Source organism: Colias eurytheme, chromosome 8, assembly GCF_061535395.1.
Source record: "Colias eurytheme isolate Ceu_HAF_F1 chromosome 8, ilColEury1 Martin Lab GWU primary, whole genome shotgun sequence".
Classification (NCBI taxonomy): Eukaryota; Metazoa; Arthropoda; class Insecta; order Lepidoptera; family Pieridae; genus Colias; species Colias eurytheme.
This window is the reverse complement of record NC_142987.1, coordinates 5,510,761-5,530,115: the sequence shown is the minus strand read 5'-3', so window position 1 is coordinate 5,530,115 and position 19,355 is coordinate 5,510,761. Positions and strand designations below refer to the sequence as shown.

Sequence of the window (19,355 nt, the reverse complement as noted above, 5' to 3'; positions counted from 1 at the left end):
GATGCTTTTACCTTAAATGATCTTTATAAGTGAATAATGGTTCAATTTCCTTCATGAAAACTGGCATGAAGTTGTTCTGGTTAAAACGTGCTACAGACCGTCATCGTACATAATGTATTTACGCAATACTATGTTCATTAATTTTTAAGTGGGCGTAGTCAACATAACTTCTGAACATTAGCTTCGAATCAGTCGTGGAGCAGTGAAAATGAAGGTAAGATATTTATTTCATAAATAAATAATATTTATTTATTTTATTGAAGTTCTCCAATGTATGTATTTATGAAATATATCTACTTAAATTTAATATTAATTATGAAAAATAAAAATTATTGTAACTATTACTTTTGTTAATTTTTGCTGTTAAATAATATAAAAATATGGTATGCGTAAAGGTCAATAATGATACGCACACCGTTACTTACGCACAATGCACATAATAATATGTAGGTATGTAATACATTGTTCAACGTTTCTTCGTTTATGAAACAAGGGGCGAGGCATAATATAATAAGAGAATCTTAATTATTCATTTGTTTCCCATATATCATCTTTATTGTTTATATTTCAAACATAATTTAGCATTTAATATTAATGCAAACCCACAAATAAAATTAAAATCGGTATAAAATAAACGATTTACCTATGAGTTTGATATAATTTATTTTATTTAAATAACTATAGACAATATATAACTAAGTACTTATAAGTACTGGAAATACGAAAATATACAAGAATTGTCCATTTTACTTTCAACGATTGTTTTCATTTACTATAGGTATATTTCCCTCTAATAATTTATATAGATATATCTAGTTAAGTATACTAATTTTACATAATATCTTATGTAAGTACATATTAAAATTCATGAGGTGAGACTAAAATCTAAAGAAATCAAATAATGAAATGAAGCAAACTTTCTAAATTAAAATAAATTATGAAATCAAAACAGCGATAATCTAGTTTAGTCTATTTTTATTCGTATATACATATTAGTTTTTCTAATGTACTAATTTATTTCTTAAAAATAAACTGATTTTATGTTATATAATTTAATGAATTCAATAATTTAAATACAGTTACGAGTTTTGTGTTATCCTTTCGTATTTACAAACTATGCAACGAGGTCACTTCAAACTAGTCTTACATGGCCGGGCATTGAAATATAATACTATGATTAATATCCCACACTTTGATAAACTAGCAATTTTCTTATATTAAGTTAACAGCGTACTCACTTCTGTATTATAGTTTCGCACTTAACCTAAAAGATGAAGAAATAGTCAGTCGTGCACGGTTTTATACGAAGCATATTCACATTATTTAATTTTGTCTTGCAGTTATTTTCAATAGCATTATTTTTGGGAGGAATTATATCAACGAGCAATGTGCTGAGTGTTCCACAAAAGTCGATTGGCACTCTGTACAGATGGAAACAAATGGACTTTGTATTCCCTACCGAAGACGAAAGAAAAACTGCGATCGAAAATGGGTACGTAGATATAAATATTTGATTTTAAAAATTAATGAAATAAGTATTTTAAAGGATACATTATAACTAGTTTTAGTTGTGAAACGGAAATCCAAAAATTCAAACATATCAATTACCAATGCTATTTAAAGTAACCTGTTACTTCACGCCTCTGCAACTTTGAAAAAAATAACTCAAACTGTTGCTCCGAAGTGCGACTCGATAGACTTATTCAAATATTTTAAACATATTTGTTAATACTACAAGCTCGCCCGGGTATTTTATAAAATTTGTTATATAAATGTTTTACAATTATTAGTATACTAATCCTGAATCCACGCGAAGACAAATCCAACAAACTAAAAATCATTAAAATCCGTTCACCCATTCGTGAGATATGTTGTAGATACTACACGACCTTCTTTGGTATCTTTGAATTTAGCCAAGGATCTTTCCATATATTTTTTTTATGTTTTCCCGTTTATCGAAATAACTTATAAGTAGGTATTATTTTTGTTTTGTTTACTTAAATACATGAAATTTTTCCATTTGATGGAAGAATGAGCAAGCCTGTTAACAATGCAAAGCAGTCAAACCAGAAATTGTAATAGGTACTAATTAATAAGCTTAGCTAATAAGTAGGTATAATGTGTCTAGATGTCTATTATGATGATTACAATATAGTTGATGGAAAACTCTAAATTTTTTTGATATGAGAAAAAAATATATGAAAAGAATAAAATATTTCCAATGTACATATGTATTACAAAACAAACTCGTCATCTTAGTATTATAATTATGAGTACTTGATATTTAATAATTTCTAATTCGTTAAATACGAGATATCTTAATATATATAAATCTCGTGTCACAATGTTTGTCCTCAATGGACTCGACCTAAACCAGTTAACCGATTATAATAAAATTCGCACACCATGTGCAGTTCGATCCAACTTGAGAGATAGGATAGTTTAAACATGTAGGCACCTCGGGCGAAGCCGGGGCGGACCGCTAGTAATTCTATAAATATGTTGATTATGTATCAAGGAGTGCCAAATAATAGTGAGTTATAATTATTCTTATAAACGATTTCATCCGCACTGAGATGTTTATACGTCATATTATATTCTTTGTGTTCTTTACAAAACAATATTCATTTCAGGCAATACATTCAATCCAATGTAATTCCACTGGGAGTTGAAAGATGGAAAAATCGTGTTTTCGTAAGTACACCTCGATGGAAGAAGGGTATACCTGCGAGTCTTTCGGTTCTACCCGTGGTTGCTCAAGAAACATCCCCACCATTAACTCCTTATCCAAGCTGGGATTGGCACACCGCTGGTAATTTACTCTTTAATCTTTAAATAACGAAAAATATATTCTTTTACTTTAGTTGAACTAAAAAGCTCCGATTAAGCTCCTCCGCTCAGTATATTTGTTGCAAAAATACAAGCAGGCATTAAAATGCATTTAATGCAGGAATTAAAATTTGAAGTGATTTAATTTCATTGAATGTGGTAAAACTTTATACTTACCTACATTGTTGATACTTAGGTACCTACCGCATGGTTTAGAGTCTTATTATATACTTTTTTTCTTTTTTTCCAGATAATTGCACAGGAATAACATCTGTGTTCAGAATGGTTATAGATCATTGTGGAATAATGTGGGTGCTCGACTCCGGTCAAATTGAAGCTTTTGAAACTCCCCGCCAGCTGTGTCCACCGACTTTAATAGCTATTGATTTGGAAAAAGATACAATTGTGGGAAAATTCCCCATACCTGAACAGTTTGTTTTGCAAGACTCATTGATAACGAATATCATAGTAGACTCTAGAGATCCGCAATGCAAGGATTTACACGTTTACATATCGGATGTAAGACGCTACGGGCTTATTGTCTTTAGAGGAGCGGACGGAGAATTTTGGAAATTCAATCACTACACGTTTTACCCAGAACCGTTGCTGTCAAACTACACTTTACATGGCGTAAACTTCCAGTGGCCTGACGGATTATTTGGCATGTCACTAGGCCCATATCATTTAGGAGACCGGCCGTTGTATTACCACTCTATGTCAGGCATGCACGAATTTGTGGTTTATACGTCTGTAATTCGCGACCCTGCACGTGTTGACAACTCTGTGGGTGAATTTAAGCTCCTCGGTGAAAGCCGTGGACCCATAGGACAAGTATCCGCCGCAGCTGTCGACCGCAATGGTATCATGTTCTTTAACCTTGTTTCGCAAGACAGTATCGGATGTTGGGACACACGCAAGGAGTACAGAGTTGAAAATTTAGGTATTGTAGCCAAAAATAATAAAACATTGGTATTTCCTAACGATCTGAGAATAGATCATGAAGTACCACAAGTAGGGTGGATTGTAACTAATCGATTACCTATGTATCAATTTAATTTGCTTAACCCGAATGAATACAATTTTAGAGTTATGTTTCTAGATCCCATCGCATCAATTGCGAATACTGTTTGTCAATACTAGTACCTATAGTACTAGTATTACCTAATATTCTGATAAACCTATTATTATAAAATGTATAAATTAAGTTATTGATCATTAATTTTAAAGAATATGAATGAATAGGTGAAATAAAATGCGACAGAAAGTTACGATTTTTTAATATTTCTTTCCATTTTTTTGTATCAAAACTTCATCCATACAATTTTATTTGTGTTTTCTTTGTGAATTCTTCGGATTTTTAGTTTTTTTAGAGTTCTGGTTGTTTGTTGAATGCCGAGATAGTGTACTGTTTGCAGATCGTTGAGAATCATTTGAAGATGTTTGAGTAAAATTAACACGATTCTTTATTCGTTCAATAACAGATTTAACACTCTCATTAGAATCCAACTTTAACAGATTACCTTGTATTTCACCTTTTTCATCATCTTTATTTTGTAAGAAAGTAGGAAATTCTTCATTTTGTTCATTGCCGTCAGACTTGCCTTGATAACTTTCTTTTGTATCCAATGAAATTTCCTGAGTTGATTTATTTGAGGACATGCTTTCTGATTGTCTTAGTTCATCATTATTTTCATAGGTCGTATCATCTGATTCAATGTTTTGGTCAGCACGAGTCTCGGGCAACAGGTCGGATGGTTTCTTCATGAAAATATTTGGATAGTCTCGTAGGTATGATTGTATTCTACCTCTACTATTGCCAACTGAAGGTGGTGTTTCAGCTTCCTCATTTGATATTGGATTGCACTGCATCGTATCTTGCTTGGGCAAAATGGTAGAGTTGGTGTTAAACAGCTTTGTCGAATCTGCATTTTCTTTTTTCAAATATACCCCAATACGCAACAGCATTAAAACAAATTGTTCTAAGATTCTATCTGTATCACGTGGCACTACAACTTCGCTACCGAACCAGTCTTCATACGTTCCAATATCTGACATGGTTCTATTGGATGTGACTGATACAGGTTGAAAACTTTCTAAGGGACCAGTGATCTCTTCTATGCTTAAATTTGTCAGTTTTGCAATGGAATTCTCAATTTTTTGGTAACTAGCATTTACGTCCGTGGACGGTATTTCGCCATAGCTATAAATAAATATAATATAAACTTTTACAATTAATTATACATTAGGCCATCCACAAGAACAAGGAGTATTCGTAAGGCATGTTGTATAAATGATAATTAATAACCTTCTTAAAATAGAACCTCTCAGCAATATTCTACAGCATGTATACGTATATTAACCTACTGAAATCTGTATAGTTTGTTTCACAATATCCATCTGAATTATTAGTACCTATTAAAAAGAACTAGCAGTCACTTTCCTTTTGAAACTGTAGGATAGTGTTTGTTGAGTAAGTTTACTTGTTTACTCTAATTACATGTTACTCAGTGTTTTAACTAACAAGCTCGCAATGAGTTTTCTTCGTAATTGATCTTCCCCCAGTAAAGATTTTGTTCGGCGCCTTCGAACAGCTAATATTCAATACCGCAGTCGTTGTCATTGCTCGCCGGTAAATTTACAGGGAATGTTTTGAACGCCGCGGCCATTTTTAAGCTGTGATAATAACTGAAATACATATATATAATTGGTTGATAATAATCGTAGTGATATTGGCTTGTCCTCGAATTATTCATAATCAAATCATTGAAAGGAAACAGCAAAAACTGAGATAATTTTTTGGTACTAATAATTAAACTAATTTTATCAATTTAACAATGCAATGATCCTATTGTTTATGATTTAATTAAAAATTCTACAACAACATAGGTAGGTAGTACCTGAAAACCAGCGTCCACATATAGAAAGCAGGCATAATGGTGAAAATCTTTGAAATAAGGAATTTGACGCAGGGCGGTCTGGCTGGTCCCAACAACACGCATGTACCGAGACCCAAAGCTAGACTGGTCAGTTCACATAAAAGTTTTCGTATTGCTGCTAATAACAACCATGGGAGGACCAGTGTTGGACGTTCTTCCTGTTTACAGTTACCAAGATACAATGTTGACCATCTAACTTGATATATTTAAACATTTTTTTGGATACTCGTACTTTTAAGATTACACACTATTTTAATGATCATTAGTGATATATTAATTACATTATTGTAAGGTGATAAACTACATCGAACTATGAATATCAAAATTACCGCCTACTGGACATCACATTACATTTTCTAATGCTAGAGCTAAGTTATTAACAAATAAATTGTAGCTGCTCTACCCCAAAGATAAGTAAAGAGCCAATAATATAGGCTCCCACCTACTACACTAAACTACTAAGTATTATATTATTATAATATCTTCATTTAAGAAACAACCGATATTAAATTTTCGTACAAGTATTGTAATCGGAGGTTGTAATCAAAAAGTTAAAAACTGAACCACCAAACGTTTAAGTTTAAATGAACCTAATTGTTTATTGTTTGTTTTGACTTATCAGTAACTCACTCAAACGCATCTGACCTACATGATCAGTTTCTTAAATGAAGAATAACTGACTCATTGGAATGCTATCAAGTTGAGTTGATTTAGTAATTATCGTATTGATCTGTATAACGAAACCATAAAATAGGACGGAGCAAGTAGGTATTTAACAATGAATCATAAGTAAAACTGTAAAATTTAGTACTTCTTATACATTGTGATGATTTCTTTCTCTCTCTCTGTCACCCTCTATTCTTAAATAGTTGTTATGTGTAATACGCAGTCATTTAAAATATAATTTCTTATCAAAATATATACGTCCCGTATTCAAATACGGGAAAATTTCTTAATTTAAGTTTAACTTTTCCACAAGGCACCTAGCATCATAAGATAAGTTTATTCTATAAAAACAGTAGTGTAAAGTACCAGGAATACAGGATAGAGTAGCACAATGTAGGACGCGAGGTACACGTACACCGTGAAGCATTGCACCAGCATCACGCCAGAGACCATGGTCCGTAGAAAGCGCTGTACGGGCACAGAAGATAACTGAGGTGGCATGCTCATTTGCCATACCTAAAAGGATTCTTTTTTTTCAAACATTATGTTCACTAGCAATGGGTTTTATTATTATTGTCTAATTCTCGTTATTCAGGTACCTACATATTGACATAAACATGTATAATGGATAATGTGGATAATAGGAAACCCGACCTTCAAAATAAAAATACATTAAACGTTAATTTACAGATATAATAAAGTTAAATTAACAATACCATTCCTCTCATTCTTGGTTTGACCTATACTGTAATCGCTATAATATGGATATCATGTGACTGGTAAAAGCTTAAGAATGTTTCTATATAAAACAGGCAATCTCTATGCAAATCTCAAATAGTTTTCAAGTTATCAGAAGTAGGAAACACTTTTATAAATACGAGTATTGTTGCAATAAAGATATATGTTCCAGAATATAAAGCGTTTAGTTACTACATACTTTACGCATAATATTTATACAATTGGCACCTGTTTTAAATTAGCATTAACTTTGAAGAGAGTTGCATCAAATATGGTTCGTATTAGGCCCAATAGAGTCCATAAACAGACTTCAGATTGTAAACTCATCCCAATGTATGACAATACATTCATTATTACATTTTATGAGATATTTTTTACGATTAAATATTTTTATTTAAAAATTATTTGTTTATATAGAACTACATTTTAAAACATTTTGTAGAGTGACACGTGGTTATATCACGTCAAATTTTATTTTGGCATTTTACTTTTTTTGTGGGCGGGCTAAGGTCAACGACCATAATGGTATTTCTATCCACTCAGTTTTTAATAATTAATTTTTAAGATGCCTTTAATATCTAACAATATTTTAAGTTTTATTCAGTTCATTGTTTTAATAGACATCTACATTCTTGAATAAAATTTTAAAATTAGACATAATTAAAAAAACTAAAATATTTTGCCTAAGTGCTCTAGCACTAGTCTCTACATTTCGTTTCGTAAAATAAAAGTTTTGTAGCTATGTTGACAAACATTAATATATTATTGCTAAATTTAAATAATTGCGAATAAATCACATTAAAAATGTATTTTAATGAGTGAACTAATAAAATACATACACATAATATTCGTATGAATTTTACAATTTATTCCAAAATTAAATCGAGGTTGCAATACGACGATTCCCACAAACTTGACTCATATATTTTTAGAGGCATGATGTTTTCTTTCTTAATTAATAACTAAATGATTAATTAAATATAACCTTTAATTGGGTGTTAATGGACAATACAAAATAATCCGAGCGCTCGCTCTCTCGCTCTTGTAAGAACGGCAAATATTGTCAGGCGCTTTCATAGTCCAGACATACGATCATCGACGACCGGTACAAACGTACGGTTGATGCGCAATAATACGGGCTGTGTTTCGTGCTTTGCTAAACAGTTTTCGTTACTAGTAATCCCAGTGTGTTAGTGCTAACTACGGTACCGCTCCTCTGGTTAAACTTGGAGGTAATTATTCTCTATATTTTTTTTGTAGCAAAAATTAACTCTATTTTTTTAATATTAGAGATTTAATTGTACGAACTCTATTAACATTTGTCTTGGCGGTAATTTAAATAGTTTTCGATTATAGTTACTACGAAGACCTTGATTCGTTTCAGAATACGTAATATAGGTTACGTCCTTCCCTTGAGCGGTGTGAGACATAAGTTATTTTTAAAGAATTGGTAAATACGGTAGCGTCTTGGTGAAATGTAGAGCGAAATGGCCTAAAATATTATGTTGTTAAATCACTATAGTAAACTAAGATAAAAATATGTCAGTGCATGAGTTATTCTAAGACCTTTGTTTACTTCCTACGTTGGTATATGAAAGGCATAAAAACAGCGCGTGCGCAATTTGTTATAAATATAGATGAGTGAGATAAGCCACATTTACCTACTTGTGTTTTTAATTTTTACTTACATTTTCAATGTAATCTTTACTGGAATTGATTGATGAATTGGACCGGCATTCTTTTAGTAAACTTTACAATATACGTACTTAAATTAATTTGTTGTTTTCAAATATTATTTTGTAGTACAGAATACATTTCTAACTAAGGAAAATCAATAGGTAAAGAACTTATAAGAACTTTCAACAATTACCTATGTATTTTTATTATCAGTAACAATGATAATATATTAATTAATGTTAAGTAACCTCTTCAAGACTTAAACTACCTAAAATCATATAGTTTTTTCTTATGTCTCTACATACAACGTTAAAATATACTTCCAAAATATAGGTACTTCTATATTTTGAGAAACGTTGGCTATTTCATTGACCTCAACTTTAAAACATCAATATATTGGTTCCAATTTTTTTGTAATTTCTTTTGTCGATCTATGTTGGACGTTCGTAACCATCAGTGTGGGAGAGATCTCCTGCCCACGATGGTTTTTATCGTAATCTGTTAAAGCATTAACCAATTTACGCAATATCAAGTATTTATACACATTGTTAAATTACTATGATTCTGTTGTTTTGTTTCGATACTTTTATTGAGTTTAAAATAATTGTTTACATGCAGTTAATCTATAAATTTAAATAAGATGATTTAAATATTTAAATTCACTATAGACAAATCGTGGATACCAATAACTTTTTAAATAATCTGTGAAATCGTACCTAACAGTTGAAAATTCAATATAAATAATACGCTTCCTAACCCCAATTCAAGATGATTTAAAGAAATAAGTACGACTGTCTTTATGTACATTTTTTATCACACCTGACCAATATAACTACGTTTCTAACAGTACCAAATGTAGACGTGTGGGATTCTTGGTGTTCGCAGCCTCATGCCTTCCTACTAACCATATATGGGTGGAACCATAGATGGCTCTACTAACATCAACAACCCGTTGCAATCATTGTAAGCTTAGGTCAGCTGCATACGGGATATCTTTAATACAAAAGACATACAATACAAATGCCCATCATTGAGTAAATTAAAGATTTTTAATGCAAATTTTGTTTATAGTCAAAATCATATAATCATAATAATAAAATCATAATATCAGTAAAAATTCTGTTCAAGTAGGTGTTACAAAAATAATGTGTTGTGGTCTTACCTTTTTTGTCAGTAGGTACAAGACGTAAACATAATTAGATATAGAAGATAACTTCTTCATTCTGAAAGTAGGCCCACTATCAAACATTAATTTAACCTAGTTTACGTTTATCTGCTGGTTTTCTAATGAACGAATTCGTTACTCAGTTTGTGTGTAAATTAAAAAATAAAAGGAGCCATTGTTTGCTAGACTATGAAAATTGATTATCGGTCATTGACATCTATTTAAAATTCAACATCTGCTGACTGTATACACGTTAATATAAAAAAATATAAACACGTTAATTATTATTGCTGAATGTTTTAAAGTTTTTAAACAAAAAACATCAGCTTTACCTACATCATAAAATTTATCTGCAGTTGTATAGCCCACCAAATGTATAATTGTAATGTAGAGCTCGGAGTAATATGGACATATTTTATGTATTATGTTAATTAATGTATATAAATAAATTACATATATGTTCACAACCATTTCAAAAACTTAAAAATGATGTAATTCATTTACTTATAGTTTTTATTTATCCTAGTACTTAAAGTTCTCCCGAAAACCCTGATGCCGGACCTCGGGACCTTTTCTTAGGCGTGACTCACTTAAATTGCGTATTGGATTACACATCACAATATTACTGTAACGAATGATGTCACCATGCCCCATGGATAAGGGTCTACTTATTGGATGCAATTCGGCATCACTGTTAAAGCTCCTTTTAATGAACGAATGTTTTTTTAATGAATTTTCCGATATTGAGGGGAACAATGATATAAGTAGTAAATTGTCATTTACAGGCAATAAGTATTTTCTACAATATTGGTCTATTGGTATAAGGCATTGTATTGCAACTCTTACTTTTCTTAATCTCTCTGCAATTATTGGTATAAAAGCTCCAAAAATTGAACAACGATGCAGGAAAAAATTATATAATAACCAAAACTGAAGTTGTTAACCTTGATGCATAGTCAATGTTACACGGTAATTCTCGAGGTCTACAACCATGTACGGGCTTGGAGTTGATTTTGTGTACAACTGTCAATGTCATTACCATTACCTACGTGTTTGTGGTCTCCTGGTACTGATTAATGCTTATGAGCTCATTTTGTTTTATGACTAATTGTATTAAATCGTCAATGTATAAATATTAACTTTCAAGAACAAAATATATTTAATTTGATAACAGTTATTGGTACTGGTGGTTAGAGACGTCATTCTTAAGTCATTCTTCATTAAGTTTTTGCAAGAAATCAAGAAGAAATACATACTATTATCTTTTTGCTGATAACGATGAATGTTTATTCTTTTAAGTATGGCAGGCTGTGATATGGCTAAGAGATATGCATTCTGTACAAAAACGTAAAAAAGATGAAAACATCTGCATACTTTATTAAAAGTTTATTTAATTCATTGTGGCATTGTTTACAATTTACATATTTCATGTGTATGTGTAGCCTACAGACGACGTACCTAGTTGTTGGCATGACGTCATCGTCCGCTAAATGCTAACCTTCGATCCGATCAAAGATAAACGCGAATGATCTTCTAGAATTCTTCAGATTATTTTCTTAAATTTTTTAAATTTCTTCGTTAACATAGGCAATTATTAAGCACTTAGTATGTAGTACACAATCAAAAAGACGGATGTAATCTAAATTCATTACTTACTAAATTTTATTATTGGAAATGTTGTGCTTGCGGATATAATTGTATTGTAACATAATATTAACATAATATTATGTATCTTTGACTCATGCAAAAATAATAGATGGTTTATCAATGCAAATAGGAACTGTAGCCGTACGTACCTATGCAATGTGAGAAAAAAATGTAGATTTTTCTACATCTTAAGTATTACTCAGAACAAACTGTATGAGTCTCAACTTAACTGTATCGGTGTACCTATTTTTATGTGGGAGGGAAACTGGGAATCAACAAGGTTACAGTTAATCAACGATGACACTGACATGCGTTTATGAGTTAATGTATTATGAAGAAGTAAACAACTATACTGTATAATATAGGTTTAAATATGTCAAGTTATTTGTTTATTATTGAACTTAAGTATTTAATTTACCTTCATAACCTTCATTTAAATAGTCACTTAATTCTAACGCTGTTGATTGAGAAACTGAGCATTTTTCATAGAGTTTTCATTGTTCAATTACATAGGTACCTATAGAATAAACTTACGTGTAACATATAGGCACCTAATTTTCTTTTTAATCCATCAGTCCCCGGAATCACAGATACAATAGATAATCTATTGTGTCGGTGGTCAATGGGTTAAAAAGGTTTATCAGTAGTAGTATCTTTAGTGTCAATGTTTTATTTTAATTAAACGTTCTATCACGTATATTTTTGTTTGATAACAGAAGCGTACTGCATGTGACCGTATTACGGTTTAAGTAACTTAATATCGGTGAGACAGTACTAAATATAAACCACACAAAATACTTTGCACATACCTTTTTTAATTTTTATTTGGATCACTGTTATTATAAGTGCGAAGGTGTGTGTTATATTTATAGAAACAATTTCGATGATATTGACTAATTAATGAAGATGTAGACCCTGGAGAAAGACAATAGGAAATTTGTCGAAAATACTCCTTTGTCCTCCTGGGTTTCTTTGAGAGTTATGTAACAAAAGAGGGTTCAAAATGGTTAGGGCATTATCCACAATGAAGAGACTCTATTTGTTAGTTAGTCTTAAATGAATAGTATAAAAAGTATGATTTGATTTGTTTCTTTATGTTTCAATTAAAGCGAAAAGCCTATTGTAATTCGTACCAACCCGCGGATAATGGGCCAATTATGTATATTTTTTTTGTTTTTACTTTTACAACTCTCATGTTTAAGGGGGCGCATAAAGCAAAATAACCAATCTTCTATTAGATGATACGTGTAATATGCAAGACCAAATCTAAAAAATAAAATATATATCAAACTAGATGATATGTTCAACGATTCTGTTTAATCAAAAACATAAAATATTAAAATTTACTCGATAAAAAAAAATCACCAAGTTAGCTCTAATTTTCACACTTTTACGTTTTCTACTTGACATGGTAATACTTATTATGATTTTTTTTCATAAACAATTATATTAAAACATTTGCAAGATATTTGTCAGAGCATTTTGTGTAATTACTTTTAGTTTTGGTTTTATCTGCGATAAACCACTTTTATCGTGACAAAATCAAACGTTTATCTCGAGAGAAAAAGAGCGCCAAAAGTGTATAATTGTTTATGAAAAAAAAATCATAATAAGTATTACCATGTCAAGTAGAAAACGTAAAAGTGTGAAAATTAGAGCTAACTTGGTGATTTTTTTTTATCGAGTAAATTTTAATATTTTATGTTTTTGATTGAACAGAATCGTTGAACATATCATCTAGTTTGATATATATTTTATTTTTTAGATTTAGTCTTGCATATTACACGTATCATCTAATAGAAGATTGGTTATTTTGCTTTATGCGCCCCCTTAACGAGGTTTCAACCATCCGTAGGTAATTTGGTATAATTTGATCCGTGTGTGAATAGAGTGAACCAAGCTTATAGGTAGTTATTGGGATGAATTTTAATTAAGGCACAATTAAGGTGTTACTCATTCTGCAAAAGGTTTATACACTTCCGCGTCTACGTGTACCAGTTAATCTGTTTAGACGGCAATGACACAGTAAGCGGCTAGTTCTCGGAACAAAACGTTGACCTTCAAAGTAGCGCCAAGACTCAGAGTGAAGCACCTCTTTGATCTATGAATGAAATCTGTCGTTGCCAAGTGCATGGTTATATTTATATCGAATCACTTTACACAACATATGTAAAACATGGCTTTAATCACACGTAAGATAGCTTTTCGAATTTAATCTCTAACCTTTGGTACCGTTTCATTGAATTATGAATAATTTATGGACTAAGAAATAAGCTTGATTTACAATAGGTACTTAAATGACATTATGTGTTGGTCCTACTCTACATTACATTGAAAACTTACATAAATGCTAAAAATGCTTTTGAAACTTGGTTCTTAACTAAATCCTACCAATATAGTTTTTTTTTTTTATCAAACGCCATTTACTGTACCAGGTGTTCCACATTCTAAACACATTGTACAGAGAATTTCAAACAAAACAAAAACCCACTAATCGCGCATTCATCAGACATTCATACGTTATGTAATGAATGGTACCGGTTTTACTACTGTAGTCATCAAGTGTTGCGCAATAATGTCAAACAAAGGGCCTGTGTTTGTGCCCCGCCCGAGCGAATTAATGGATCTGTGCATCACTAACCATTGTACATACTACATACTGTTCTGATGTAATTTATGGTACAGATGTTCATATGTATACAGAGTTTAAGTTAATTGATGGCAATCCATTTTGGTTAGATACTACAGTCTACAGTCTAGTATGTCTTTAATTTCCTCGTATAAGGAAAATACGAAAAGGTTAATGATAATGTCTAATTCTGAATATTAATATTAAATCGAAATTTGTACCTACTGATGTTGATTCAGTTTAAAAATAAATAAATAATTAGAAGAGGTGAGAGCTTTTCCTTGAATGAGTACTAATTCAAAAGCTCTCCTTTATTTATATTTTATAGTATGAGTTATTTATTGTATATTACTTTCATTATCATGTTGTGTAATCACATTTCATACAAACCCATACGTTTTTATATATTACAATATGTAGGTAGTTGTAAATTGAGACTGTTTTTCCTAAACTATGTACTGGTAATGGGTTATAAAAGCTTGGGTGCGGGCTGCGGAAAATCTGTGCCACGGTAGCTATAAAGATGTTTGCCGTAACATTAGGGTTTTGTTGTAAAATATAGGCCAGGTCAAGGTTAACACAATGGAACCAAATGTTTTATCATTCAATAATATAGGTCGAAAATGTAAGAAACATATGGTTCCTGAAATCTTTTAAGAAAGCCATAATAAGTCAAGTACCTTTTTGTCCATTATAAATGATAGCTATTAATATCTGGTGAACGTAATGCTTAAAAATTAAAATATAAATAAGTAGGTACCTATGCAACGTTAAAAGATGTACGTTACTACGATATTTCATAATTCTTGTACCTACTGTTAGTAAGAAAATGTACGATCATAATTTGCGGCACATGTATTTGGGGAGTTTTAAAATAGTTTCAAATCGTTCCAGATTGGTTAATCAGTAGGCATCGGAAACACATTATAATTTCGCAATAGTCATCCCGTATAATACACTCGTAGCGTAGCACATTCCTGTCCCGAATTAGAGCTTTTAGTCAATAATCGACGTCATTCCTCACAACTCTACTTATAGGTTGACCGATGACCTGCTACAAAATGTATGTCTGTGTTATGAAACTATAAGTTTTGTTGTAACAGTTTTTACAAATACTACCTAATGCGTATGTTCCTTGAAAACTTTCATTTTGAAAAGGAAGTTTGTATTTTAAAAAAGTACATGTTTCTTTTAATATCTTGTTTGATAATACATTTAACTGATTTGTTAAATTTGAACTATGACGACTTCAATTAAGATTGATGCTAGTAACAATTAAACCAAAACATAATTCAAATCAGTGGTTAGAGAGTATAGATATACCTAATCATGTCATCACTAATTAGCCATTCAAAGAGAAAGTTTGAATTTAAATGTTTAGTGATTTAGATAGCTAACTTCTAGATCCGGTGTTTGAATATAAATTGTTTTAGAGACGTGTCGCCCATAAAAACATTCCATGTTCTTAACCACGTGTTAACCACTACTTTTATTATATGTTTCATTGGTATTTCTAATGACACACTCTCCACTAACATTACAAATCCCATTAAGTAATATTTATGATACATATTTGCCTTTTACGTAATATTAATTTTATAAGTAACATTGTTTTTAGGTGAATAGTCTGTACCTGAGTTATGAATGACTCTAATCGAAGAAATAAGCATAACATATTATTTAGATAATACATAATTGTAAATGCGCTGAAAAAACATTGAATCACAATATTCACGACGCAATATAGTGAACTCTAAAGTCAGGACTTCCGATTCAGTTCAATTTGAAAGGCTAATTGAAAAAGTTTTATTCGTTTGCGAACTTCGCCGCAGTATCAAAATATTGAGATGATTTATTGTATTTCATCAATCGTAAATTATGTTAGCCATAGATATTATTATTGAACTCTACCTACCAATTGTTTAGCAAATATTAATAATGTTTCATGTTTAAGTAAATTTCATGAATGATGTAAAATATTGATAAATGTAAAACTCTACCATTTCTAACTCTACATTTTTTTCAACTCAACCATTTATATACAATCAATGTGAAAACATTCAATCAGTGTGTATTTACTATTATTTTCTTCTTTTCAGAAACCATGATACGGTAAAGCAAGCTAACGAGCTTATGATATTTTAAAAGAAATAATATAAATAAAAGAATCAAAATGAAGCGCTTACAAAGATGTTGTTGCTGTGCGTCCACCCGCACCGGCACCCTAATAACGGCCACATTAGGCATAATTCTATCAATCATTACGATCATCACAATATGGGTGGCCAACAAACACAATGTTTCCTACAGGACTTTCATATTCGCTGAGGACTTTGACAAAAAGCTCGCTGACATGGATAGTAAGTAATCTAATAATCAAAATATCTCTACCTAAATCTACGACACTTCGGAGTAGCTCAGTAAGATATTTATAGATGAAAGAGTTTCCCGTTTCCGTGAGAACGTTTTCTAAAATTAAATTCCAAAATAAATGATACGTAGGTATATAAATAATACATATGTAGTTTTAAAAGTTTGTACTATAATCAATTATTTCATGTACCTATCCCCTCGTTCAAAATACATTATTCAGTATCTAATTTATGATGAAATTTTCATCCTTCTATAAAGCTATTACCTATTAATTATTACCTTGTTAGAGTCACCAAGTCATGTCCATAAAGTCATAAACCTAACCAAGCCATAGAGAGAAATGTTTGATTTTAGTAAATTGTATATTTCCTTCATTCCCACGGTATAAGGGAATCTAGTGCGCGGGTGTGGGAATAAAGATGCCTAATCTAATATTTATGTTCATTTCAGTTCCAAGAATTATACTCACTGTCAACCTGTGCTTTACGATCCTTATATGTGGACTTCTCATAGTAGCAGTTCTAAAGGTAATTACCTACTAATTATGCTTACCAATATGTTTAGTTTTTATGTAATGATTTATTGAAATATATTCATGTATCGTACTAAATATTAATTTTTGTTCACTCGGTGTGAAGACATCGTACTCGGTAAGATTTTGAAGTATTGGCACATATAATTGTAGTACACTTTATCTCACGTAATTTAGATGATTGTATTTGCATGTAATTTAGATAAAGTGTAATATCCCTCTTGTTGATTGAGCGATGTGCATAGTGGATGTTTAAGTTAAAATAAAAATACCTATATTATAATCACTCATTTATTCGTCACCATTTCTCATCACATCGTTAGTGAAATCTTTAAATTTCATAGATTTGATTGGATGAAAATGCACAATATTGGTTCTTATTGCAATGTTTTGCATGCACTATCATGTATGTCGATAGCGCACCAATAAAGTATTTTAACAGACTAACAAAAATAATCATTCTAAAATTACAGAGACGGTCCTGGTTAATGCTGCCATGGGTAGTGCTGGGTATAGTTCTGGCAATTGGTCTGTTGATCAGTGTTCTTCACACCTCCATCACGTACTATCTGGATGAACAGGATCACGCCATTCTTGCTACGTGTATATTAATCGGTGGACTTATCTATTTATGTAAGTATTCACGAAAAGACGAACCTACTTGGCTCTACCATTTCATATGATTGTTTCCTTGTAAACAGTACTTAAGTTTTAATTACTTCTGTTTACAAGGAAATATTGTGAGAAAATGTACCTATTGAAAATATTATGAATATTTTCAATAAATAAATAAATTCGTAAACTGCTTCGTCTCTTATTGAACAAGGTTATCAATTTAAAATATAAATTATAAGCGCCTGTACAAAATATGTTGCAAACTTAACATTATTGCTATTCCGTATTCATAACGAATTTCGATACCTACACCTCTAGATTACTTGCAAATCATCAGTATAAGTAAGACTAAAATTTTAAAAATATTATACATTCATTTCTAGGTATTTACCTCTACCTATGGGCAGTGGTCTTCAGTCATTACTTGGACGTCCGCGACGAAGAAGAGCGTGGTAGATACCGCAAGGCTCCCTACAAACGATAGACTAAATACATACTACCTACTCATCATTTTTATCCAGTCAATTTTAATTTAAGTAAAGACTAATTTATAATTAGGAGATATTATTACAATTGCCTGCTAATAAGTCATGTGAAATTTTGTTATTTTAATGGATTTATAAAAAGATAATAATTAGAGTTTTACTAATTAAGTTGAATGAGAGAAAAGAAGAAACACTGCAGAATTTTCAGAGGATAATATAAAATCCTAATCACGCGCCAAAAACTGTTTTACAATGAAATAGAGTTTATTTTTGTATAAAACTAATAATATATGCCACAAATGTTGAATATTTAAAGATGTTTATTCTTTATAAGAAAAACTGTAATAATTAAATATATCGTACCTAACTACATATATTGAAATGAAGTTCTCGAACAGCTAAATACCAAGTGCCTTAACTTTAAGTTACCGCATAAAATTTTTACAATTTTTAAAACTGTTTTATCATATAATTACTATATTAAAATATTTTGTTACAATTGCAATGTACAATGTACTGATATAAATAAAACAACTAATTTAATTTAATGTACCTACATGTTATATTATAAACCAAATGATCTGTTGAACGATGCATTTTAAATGTGTGAATGAATAAATATTATTTATTTTTTATGTTTTGTTTTATTTTCTTTGTGGTTAGCAAGTTGTTAGAATCCTAAGGTTTTGGTTTTAAATTATGCTCCACCTACTTATTTTTATAATAACGCAGTGTGTCTGTGTAGGTACTACCTATTTGTGTTTTTTATTGGGATATAAAGTTAAAGTAGATCATTTTGTTTGTAAACATTACTGCTTGTTTAGCTAAATCTCCCACATAAATATGTATATTGATAAGTAGTCATTGGCGAAAGTCTAAAATGTGCTTTCAAATAAATTTTATTAGATAGTATAGAATATATTTAGTTTTGTTGAGCATCTTATACTTCTCAAAGTCAAAGTTCGGTAAATCTAGATAATCCAAGTTACAGTTTCCACCAGGCAGAATTTTTTTCAATTCTGAATAAAAAATAAGATTTAAAAATTCCCCATTATGTCGGTAC

The 19,355-nt window shown here is 30.8% G+C and overlaps 3 protein-coding genes across 3 annotated transcripts; 2 read left to right on the top strand and 1 right to left on the bottom strand.

Annotated features, from left to right (window-relative positions):
* The first annotated feature begins 56 nt into the window (after nt 1–56).
* On the top strand, nt 57–4,108 carry LOC149906498 (dopaminechrome tautomerase-like). The gene is made up of 4 exons (XM_090104610.1): nt 57–214; nt 1,341–1,492; nt 2,634–2,812; nt 3,080–4,108. The coding sequence occupies exons 1-4, from the start codon at nt 209–211 to the stop codon at nt 3,967–3,969; spliced, it is 1,227 nt and encodes a 408-aa protein (XP_089960736.1). The 5' UTR covers nt 57–208; the 3' UTR covers nt 3,970–4,108.
* A 33-nt stretch (nt 4,109–4,141) lies between these two features.
* Nucleotides 4,142–7,520, bottom strand: LOC149906497 (uncharacterized). The gene is given in 6 exon segments (XM_090104611.1): nt 4,142–5,029; nt 5,351–5,424; nt 5,427–5,514; nt 5,727–5,923; nt 6,798–6,947; nt 7,398–7,520. Coding segments are annotated over 6 exon segments (1,509 nt in total). The 3' UTR covers nt 4,142–4,152.
* A 722-nt stretch (nt 7,521–8,242) lies between these two features.
* LOC149906496 (uncharacterized) lies at nt 8,243–18,738 on the top strand. The gene is made up of 5 exons (XM_090104807.1): nt 8,243–8,401; nt 16,387–16,647; nt 17,111–17,187; nt 17,666–17,825; nt 18,191–18,738. The coding sequence occupies exons 2-5, from the start codon at nt 16,461–16,463 to the stop codon at nt 18,289–18,291; spliced, it is 525 nt and encodes a 174-aa protein (XP_089960933.1). The 5' UTR covers nt 8,243–8,401; nt 16,387–16,460; the 3' UTR covers nt 18,292–18,738.
* The last annotated feature ends 617 nt before the right edge of the window (nt 18,739–19,355 follow it).

Bases quoted from the DNA above. Each gene is read 5' to 3' on its own strand.
- LOC149906496 (XM_090104807.1), top strand. From the start codon at position 16,461: ATGAAGCGCTTACAAAGATGTTGTTGCTGTGCGTCCACCCGCACCGGC. The intron at 16,648-17,110 runs GTAAGTAATCTA...TGTTCATTTCAG, and splicing joins AAAGCTCGCTGACATGGATA to TTCCAAGAATTATACTCACT. The intron at 17,826-18,190 runs GTAAGTATTCAC...ATTCATTTCTAG, and splicing joins CGGTGGACTTATCTATTTAT to GTATTTACCTCTACCTATGG.
- LOC149906498 (XM_090104610.1), top strand. The intron at 1,493-2,633 runs GTACGTAGATAT...TATTCATTTCAG, and splicing joins AAAACTGCGATCGAAAATGG to GCAATACATTCAATCCAATG. The intron at 2,813-3,079 runs GTAATTTACTCT...CTTTTTTTCCAG, and splicing joins CTGGGATTGGCACACCGCTG to ATAATTGCACAGGAATAACA.